Source organism: Callorhinchus milii, unplaced genomic scaffold (genome assembly GCF_018977255.1).
Source record: "Callorhinchus milii isolate IMCB2004 unplaced genomic scaffold, IMCB_Cmil_1.0 Scaffold2, whole genome shotgun sequence".
NCBI lineage: Eukaryota > Metazoa > Chordata > Chondrichthyes > Chimaeriformes > Callorhinchidae > Callorhinchus > Callorhinchus milii.
The window spans coordinates 123,815,129-123,824,736 of record NW_024704743.1 but is presented as its reverse complement, the minus strand read 5'-3'; the positions used below and the strand labels follow the sequence as shown (position 1 = coordinate 123,824,736).

At 55.7% G+C, this 9,608-nt stretch overlaps 1 protein-coding gene across 1 annotated transcript in view; it reads right to left on the bottom strand.

The window, feature by feature from the left end:
• LOC121848094 (dynein regulatory complex protein 11-like) overlaps positions 1 to 8,183 on the bottom strand; it is a 9,360-nt gene extending 1,177 nt beyond the window's left edge. The window contains exons 1-5 of the mRNA XM_042331717.1: positions 8,099 to 8,183; positions 7,110 to 7,437; positions 5,115 to 5,234; positions 4,307 to 4,495; positions 2,567 to 2,638 (exon numbers count right to left, since the gene is read on the bottom strand). Coding sequence (XP_042187651.1) covers positions 2,567 to 2,638; positions 4,307 to 4,495; positions 5,115 to 5,234; positions 7,110 to 7,437; positions 8,099 to 8,109 — 720 coding nt within the window. The 5' untranslated portion in view covers positions 8,110 to 8,183. The remainder of the gene's footprint in view (positions 1 to 2,566; positions 2,639 to 4,306; positions 4,496 to 5,114; positions 5,235 to 7,109; positions 7,438 to 8,098) is intronic.
• Positions 8,184 to 9,608: the final 1,425 nt, after the last annotated feature.

Here is a 9,608-nt window from a genome sequence, read left to right as displayed (position 1 = left end):
CGCCCGTCACTCTCCCTCACATACCCCGTCACTCCCTCACTCACTCACATACCCCGTCACTCCCTCACACATCCTGTCACTCCCTCACATACCCCGTCACTCACTCACACATCCCATCACTCACTCACTCACTCACTCACATACTCCATCACTTCCTCACTCACACACACCGTCACCCTCCCTCCCTTACACCCTCACTCCATCCCTCCCTCACACTGTCACTCTCTCCCTCACACACCCTCACTCCCTCCTTCACACCGTCACTCCCTCCCTCACACACACCCTCACTCCCTCACACCATGCCTTCAGCTGCCCTCTCGACTCTCTCCCCCCTCCTCGCTCCCTCCCTTCCCTCCCCTCACCCTGACCATTTCCCCCCAATGCTCGGGTCCTGACCCAACTGTCCAGTGCCTCGGGACGTCCTCCCGACGTGAAAGGCGCTCTATAAATGGAATGTTGTTGTTGTTGTTGATACTCTCAGACAGTCTCTCACACGCCCGCGCGCTCTCACCGTTTGTGCCACAGACACAGACGTATTCAATCACACACACAATATGCCCCGAGAGCTGAGAGTTGTACAGTGTGTTTGGTGGAGGGGTCGGGGGTGGGGGGGAGAATGACCCCTCTTTATTTTTCCTTTTCTCTCCCTTTCTCTCCCCCACTCTCTCTCACCCACTCACTCCTTCTCTCTATATCCCTTTCTCCGTTGCTTTCTCTTTGTTGCTCCTTCTCCCTCTCTCTCTCTCCCTCACTCTTTCTTTCTCCGCGTCTCCTCTCTCTCTCTCTCTCTCCCCCTCTCCCTCCCTCTCTGTCGCTCCCCCTTTTTCTCTCCCTCTCCCTCTCTCTCTGGGAGTGAGAGAACGGGGGTTGATGTGGTCGCTGTGGTGGTGTGTTATGCCCATTAGTGAGTGTTTAGTTCAGCACTTTAAATAATTGAGTGTTTCAGAATGATATTTAAAATACATTTGGGAGGCAATGAGGCAGAAAACTGCCTGCCTTTTTTTGCTGATGACACACAGCCATTTGCAAGGTGCGGACAGGAGGGAGGGAGGGGGTGAGTGTGTGAGTGAGTCTGTGTGTGTGTGTGTTGTGAGCGAGCGAGCAAGAGAGAGAGTGAGAGACGGACAGACAGACAGAGAGACAGGAGAAGGGAAACCAAATCTATATCACACAGCCATTAGCGAAGCAATTTACAGCAATGCATCTCTCTAATAACTCCGCCATAGGCTGCCCGTAATGTTAGAGCGTACTCGTTCGCTCGCGCACTCCCTCTCTCTCTTTCTCACCCCCCCCCCCCCCCCATGGACCGCTCAGGATTTCTCCGCTCCTATTAATGTAACATCCATCAGAGGTCCTCTCGCTCTCCCGCCCTCTCTTTCTCTCTCTCTAATCGACGGAGAAATCACATTGCTTAAAAAACATTCGTTTTTCCTATTAGGCGCTCCCATCGTCCTGGCAACCGGCAGATAGGATAGAGATGGCGGGCGGGGGGTGTGTGTGTGTCCTCGTCTCCCATGTCATTTCCCGCCCCCCAGCTCTCACCGTCCCTCCCGTAATAGGAAAATTATACAAATCAAATGAATTGGAAGGGGACGATTACTTTTGTCATGAGTTTTTAATGTCTCGGAGGACGTCTCAAAGCGCTTCACAGGATTTCACTGTAAAGTGTAGTGGCTGTGTGTTTTGCGGGCGAACCCGGCGGCCAATTCGCGCCCAGGGACGTCCCCACGAACAGCCGTGAGGTGAGCGAGTGACTGTATCCGGGGATTGTCGGCCCGGACACCGGGAGAGAGAGGGAGGGAGAGAGAGAGAGAGAGAGACTCCCTTCTCTTTTGAGACCTACTATCGGACCGGACCCACTGCTTTGCAGATGAGACGTTAAACCTCACTCCCCGTCTGTGTCCTGTTCAGGAGGACAAGATTCCGCAGCACTTCGCCCACAAAATACACAGTCACTACACTTTACAGTGTATCCTGTGAAGCGCTTTGAGACGTCTCGAAGACCTGATGAGGCGCTGTGTCAAACGCAACGATTATTATAATAATAAATCTCCCAAACAGACACGAGTTACTCGTGTGAATACTCCGTCCCAACTTCACAGCAGCCGGGAAATAGGGAAGTGAGGGAACAGCGAAGGGGGCTCACACTCACACACTCACACTTACCACACTCACACTCACACACTCACACTTATATCATAAACACTCACCCATACGCCCAGACCCTGACTCACACTCCGAGACATACACAAATGCACTCGCAGACACATTCACACACATACAAGCTCACTCACACTCACTGACTCTCACACTCACTCGGTCTCACACACCCTCACTCTCACACTCACTCGGTCTCACACACCCTCACTCTCACACTCACTCGGTCTCACACACACACTTGTATTCTTACACTCACATACTTTTATACACTCCAACTCACTGACTCTCTCCCCCCTCCTCCACCCCTCCCTACCGCCTCTCCCCCCCCTCCCACCCCTCCCCCCCCCCTCCCCTCCACCCTCTCCCCCCCCTCCCCCTCCCCCCTCTCCCCCCCCCCCCCCCTCACCATGCCCAGGAACATGAGCTCCTCTGCCCGCAGTTGCTGTGTGATTTTCCGCTGTTTGTGACCTTTCCAAACCTGTAGCAACACAGAGACCTGATGAGAGCCCGAGACACACATAGCCCCCCCAAACCCCACACAGCCCCCCAAACCCCATACAGCCCCCCAAACCCACACAGCCCCCCAAACCCCACACAGCCCCCCAAACCCCACACAGCCCCCAAACCCCACACAGCCCCCCCAAACCCACACAGCCCCCAAAACCCACACAGCCCCCCAAACCACCACAAGCCCCCCAAACCCCACACAGCCCCCCCAAACCCACACAGCCCCCCAAACCATACAGCCCCCCCAAACCCCATACAGCCCCCCCAAACCCCACACAGCCCCCCCAAACCCCATACAGCCCCCCAAACCCCACACAGCCCCTCCAAACCCCACACAGCCCCCAAACCCCACACAGCCCCCCCAAACCCCATACAGCCCCCCAAACCCCCACAGCCCCCCCAAACCCACACAGCCCCCCAAACCCCACACAGCCCCCCAAACCCCATACAGCCCCCCAAACCCCACACAGCCCCCCAAACCACAAGCCCCCCCAAACCCCACACAGCCCCCCCAAACCCCACACAGCCCCCCCCAAACCCCACACAGCCCCCCCAACCCCACACAGCCCCCCAAACCCCATACGCCCCCCCAAACCCTATACAGCCCCCCCAAACCCCATACAGCCCCCCCCAAACCCATACAGGCCCCCCCCAAACCCCATACAGCCCCCCCAAACCCCATACAGCCCCCACTCCCCAACCCTCCCTAACCCCACACAGCCCCCCCAAACCCCCCTCCGTAACCCCCACACAGCCCCCCCAAACCCCATACAGCCTCCACTCCCCAAACCCTCCCCAACCCCCACACAGCCACTCCCCCAACCCCCTCCATAACCCCACACAGCCCTCCCTCCCTAACCCTAACCCTCACCCCAAACCTGTTACACTCCGACACACACACAGCTCCCTCTCCCCAACCTCACCCCCTTGCTCTGCGCCCCCCCCCCTGCCTTGCTCCGCTCCCCCCCCGCCCTTAATTTGTTGTCATCCTATGCATATCATCCTGTCCACTCTCTCCGCTCCCGCCGCCTCCATGTTCCCCGCCCGGCCCCCCCTCCCCACCATCGGTGGTCTGGCCTTCAACCTCTCTGCCCCCCACCCTCTTGAACTCCATCCCACAGTCCCTTCCCCTCACCCCCTCCCTCGCCTCCTTCAAGGCCCGTCTCAAGACCTTCCTGTTAGACCGCGCCTTCGGTCACCCTCCTACCCCCACCCTCCCCGCCCTCCCCCCCTCCTGATCCCAACCCCCAAATCCCTGACTGTCCAACGCCGTGGGACGTCCTCCTGACGTGAAGATGTAACGTGTTTTGGTGGTTGTTGTTGACACAGAATTCGCACCCGAACCCCCAAACCTTCAGCAACCGAGAGATCAACTCACACACAGCTCCCCCCCTACTCCACCCTCCCCCATCCCCCCCCACCCTACCCCTCCTCCACCCCTCACCCTCCCCCTCCCCCCACTTTACCATTTTATATGGTTGTTTTCAACGTTGTGGTTTGGGTGGCGAGGGGGAGGTTTAGGGGGGAGACAGGAGTGTGTTTGGGGTGAGGGTCGGGGTTGGCGGGGGTTAGGGCGGGGTCTGTGTGTGTGTGTGTATGTGTGGGGGGGGGGGGGCGAGGAAGGAGGTGTTGACCCCACCTTCTGGATGTAGGTGGCGGCCTGGGTGGGGTCCATGGTGGTGATACCGAGCAGACGAGCTCGTTTCTCCCTCTGCTCCTCTCGCCAGATCTCCCGCATAAATGCAGCCCTGAGCCTCCCCTGCCGGGCGCGCTCGGAAATCTGGATCACCCGCACCGCCTCGTCCTTCGTCAGAATCACCACACGCTTCTGCCCCCCCCGACACAGAGAGAGAGAGGGGGGGAGAGAGGGGGGGAGAGAGGGAGAGAGAGAATGGCTTAGGCATCACCATAACCAACACACAATAATAATAATAATCCTTTGCATTTGATATAGCGCTTTTCACGTCCGGAGGACGTCCCAAAGCGCTTCACAGAACACACTGTAAAGTGAATTGACTGTATATTTTGGGCGAAACCGGCAGCCAATTGCGCACAGCAATGTCCCACAAACAGTCGGGGATTGAAAATGACCAATTTATTATTGTTTTGGTTTTGGAGGATTATTATTAGGCTCCGTGTGGAGTAAGGAAACTTGCCCAAGGTTTCGCCCTCTGCCTGGAATTGAACTCAGGTCTCTCACTTGCAAAGCGAGTGCTCTAACCACTGAGCTACAGGACACAGCCCAGTAACGCCACAATCACACCCACCCACCCACCCACCCACTCACTCACTCACTCACTCACCCACCCACCCACTCACTCACCCACTCACTCACCCATCCACCCACTCACACACTCACTCACTCACTCACCCACCCACCCACCCACTCACTCACTCACCCACCCACCCACCCACTCACTCACTCACCCACCCACCCACTCACTCACCGCTGCAGCGTCCTCAGGCGCCGTCTCATCCATGATTTGGGAGAAAAGTTTTTTTCTTTCCTGCATCACCCGCGCTCGCTCGTTTCTGAAATATTTGGGAATTGGGATGTCAAAATCCGCCTGAGAGAGAGAGAGAGAGACAACAATGTGAGGGAGAGAGAGAGAGAGAGACAACAATGTGAGGGAGAGAGAGAGAGAGAGACAACAATGTGAGGGAGAGAGAGAGAGAGAGACTACAACAATAACTAATTACATTTATATAGTGCCTTTCACATCGGAAGGACGTCCCAAGGCGTTGTAGATGGAGAGGGATAGTCAGAGAGAGAGAAAGAGAAGGAGAGAGGGAGTGATAGAGAGAGGGGGACAGAATGAGACAGCGACAGAAAGAGAGAGAGGGGGAGAGAGAGAGAGTGACAGAGCGAGACAGAGCGAGAGAGAGGGGGACAGAGGGACAGTGACACAGAGAGACAGAGACACAGACAGACACAGAGAGAGACAAACAACAGACAGAGAGACAGACAGAGGGACAGAAAGAGAGACAGACAGAGAGACAGACAGAGAGACAGACAGAGAGACAGACAGAGAGACAGACAGAGAGACAGATAGAGAGAGACAGACAGAGAGACAAACAGAGAGACAGATAGAGAGAGACAGACAGAGAGACAAACAGAGAGACAGACAGAGAGAGACAGACAGAGGGACAGAAGGGCAGTTTTGAACCTTGACCTCGACACCTCTTACATTAGAATCCATTAGAATATACAGCACAGAAAGAGGCCATTCGGCCCAACTGGTCTGTGCCGGTGTTTATGGTCCACATGAGCCTCTCCTGTCCTTCCTCAACTAAGCCTTCAAGGACAACCTTCTGTTCCTTTCTCCCTCAGGTACCTCTCGAGCTTCCCCTTAAATACAGCTGTGCTATAAATGTCTTGAGGGCATATTTCCTCCCATCCCGATCCTCCGAACACTCTCCCCCAACCTCTCCGCCTTGCCCCCTCCCCATTTTCAGATGCCGCCTGAAGACCTTCCCCTTTGACCACCCATACGGGCACCTAACCCTGGCTCAGGGTCAGGCTCCACCACTGTTAAGCGCTCCGAGACACTGCCCCTGTGTGAAGGGTGCAAGTTGTGGTAAAGCGTAGTGACTGTGCTTTGTGGGTGAACGCGGCGGCCAATTCACACCCGGCGACGTCCCCGCAAACAGCCGTGAGGTGAGCGAGAGACTGTATCTGGGGATTGTCGGCCCGGACACCGGGAGAGAGAGGGTGGGGGGGTGGGGGTGTGGGTGGGGGGGGGGGTGGGTGGTGGATTGGGGAGACAATGAGTTTGTCAGACACAGGAACAGACTGACGGCGTCAGCGCTGTCTGTCCTCACAGACCGACCCACTCGCTCCCCGCAGACGGTGCGGTGCTGTGATGTACTGCCATTCCATGGGTCTCTGCCGCCACCCTCTGGCCAGACAGGACCCCCCAACGCCTCCCCGCACACTGTCTCCCCGCCTCAGAATAACAATGATCGCCGCGTTTGACCCAATGCCTCATCACGTCGTCGAGAGACGTCTCAAAGCGCTTCACAGGATATACTGTAACGTGGAGTGACTGTGTATTCTGTGGCTACAACACGTACAACAGGGTCCACAAACAGTCGTGGACTGAGTGACCAAATTGTTATTATTATATTTTATTTGAGGGGATTATTACCCCCGGGAAAGCGATCTGCCGACCAACTAACAGCCTACTCACTGCTGTAAAGTGAGGCGTGTGTGTGGAGTAAGGAAACAAAATACACAGTCACTACACTTTACAGCGAAGAGCTTTGAGACGTCTCGAAGACGTGAAAAGGCCCTATATCAAATGCGAGGATTATTATTATTATTATGGATACACAGTCACTAACACGATTAAGGGATGACTGTCGCACTCGTGATCACACCCGCTCAGTGTTGAGGTGTCACACTCACGCTCAGGCTGGCCCTGGCTCTCGCTGGGACGTACCGGGGTGAGCTTGAGGTCCTGTATGGCATCGTCCATGTAGATGAACTCGGAGAGATGTCGCTGGATCATGTCCCTGCGGAGCTCCAGGACCCGGCCCATCACCCCGTCCAACAGACTCCTGACCAGCCGTCGCTTCTGGGGGTTCGCCAGCTGGTCATACACCTGGTCCAGCTTCCGCAGGATCTGCACATAGTGGATAAACAGCGAGGCCTGCTGCCGGGAGAAGGCCACAAGGTCCTTGGGGGGAGACAGGGACTCGGGCGACAGCTCCAGGGCCAGCAGCCCGTTCATGTGGGCTTGGGCCTCCCGCCACAGGTTGTTGTAGGCCCTGTGAGGGGAGCAAGGCCACGCCATTAACCCTGAGATGTCCATCGCTGGAGCCCGCGCCCCATCGTGTCCACTGACTGTGCCTATTTTCCCCCTTCCTCCCTCTCTCCCCCCATTCCCCTTTCTCCCCCAATTCCCCTGTCTCCCTCTCCCCAATCCCGTTTCTTTCTCTCACTCTCTCTCCCCCATTGCCTGTCTCCCTCTCCCCCATTTTCCTCTCTCCTCCCATTCCCCGGTCTCTCTCTTCCCCATTCCCCCATCTCTCTTTGCCCCTCATTCCCCGGTCTCTCTCTCCCCCCATTTCCCATCTCCGTCTCCCCTCATTCCCCCTGTCACTCTCTCCCCCATTTCCCCATCTCTCTCTCCCCCCATTCCCATGTCTCTCTCTCCCCCATTCCCCTCTCTCCCCCCATTCTCCCGTCTCTCTCTCTTCCCCCATTCCCCTTCCCCCCCGTCCCCGTGTCCCACATCTTTTTATATTCTTCTGTTTCAGATCTCAGGGTGGCCGCCGCGCTTCGCCCACAAAATAAAGTCAATTCGCTTTACATTATATGTCCTGTGAAGAACTTTGAGACGTCTCAACGACGTGATCGGGCGCTGTATCAGATACAAGGATTATTATTGTTATATTACGGTGTCGCCAGTCTGTGTTGGGCACTTACCCGTGAGACATGGCGTCCGGTGACAGTCAGCCTCTCCTATCCTGGTTCACGATGGGGTGAGCTGCCCCCAGCCACCCCCACACCCCCCCACCCGCACCCCTTGTGTCTCTCTGTCTGGCAGGGATTATATCACAGACTCTGTCTCGGTATCACAGTCTCTATTTATTCGTTACTCTCTCGCTTTTTCTGTCTCCCTCGCGGTCCCTGTCACTGACAATCCGTCTATTTCTCTCTTTCAATCGTCCAGTCTCTCACATACTTTCTCTGTGTGTCTGTGACGCTCTGTGTCTGTGACGCTCTGTGTCTGTGACGCTCTGTGTCTGTGACGCTCTGTGTCTGTGACGCTCTGTGTCTGTGACGCTCTGTGTCTGTGACGCTCTGTGGCTCTCACTCTATCTGTCTCAGTGTCTGTGACACTGTCAGCATCTATGTCCCCCCTCTCTATCTATCACACATTTTCTCTAAGTCACTCTCTCTCTCTCCCTTATCTCTCTCATACTCTCTCTCTCTCTTCAGTGCGTGTCTCTCTCTGTCTCAGTGACTCTCAGTGTATCTCTGTCTCTCAGTGGGTGTCTCTATTTATCTATCTCAGTCTTAGGGGTCTGTTTGTCTCTGTATCTCTGTATCCCTCTCTCTCCACTTCTCTATCTCTCCTCTGTCCCTCTCCCTCTCTCTATATGTCTCTCTCTATCTCTCCTCTGTCCCTCTCCCTCTCTCTGTATCTCCCTCTCTCTCTCTCCTCTGTCCCTCTCCCTCTCCTCTGTCCCTCTCCCCCTTTCTCTCTCTCCTCTGTCCCTCTCCCTCTTTCTCTCTCTCTCCTCTGTCCCTCTCCTCTCTCTCTCTATCTCTCTCTCTATCTCTCCTCTGTCCCTCTTCCTCTCTCTCTCTCCTCTGTCCCTCTCCCTCTCTATCTCTCTATCTCTCCTCTGTCCCTCTCCCTCTCTCTATCTCTCCTCTGTCCCTCTCCCTCTCTCTGTCTATCTCTCCTCTGTCCCTCTCCCTCTCTCTCTCTATCTCTCCTCTGTCCCTCTCTCTGTCTCTCCTCTGTCCCTCTCTCTCTCTCCTCTGTCCCTCTCCCTCTCTCTCTATCTCTCCTCTGTCCCTCTCCCTCTCTCTCCTCTGTCCCTCTCTCTGTCTCTCCTCTGTCCCTCTCTCTCTCTCTCCTCTGTCCCTCTCTCTCTCTCTCTCCTCTGTCCCTCTCTCTCTCTCTCTCTATCTCTCCTCTGTCCCTCTCTCTCTCTCTGTCTATGACGCAGTCGTGTGACAGCAGCACTGAGAACCCACGCACCACGTGTCGCTCATTGTTGATGTGGTTTCCATGGTAACCACCCGCACACCGGCTTCCGGGTGGTGTCACGTGATCCTCGTCACACACACACACACACACACACACACAGCACTACAACTCCCGAACTGCACCGCGCCCGTCTTAAAGGGGCCGCGTTCATTCTTCTGTTCCTTACCAAAATAATAGCAATCAACAACAACAACAACAACATTTAATTTGTGT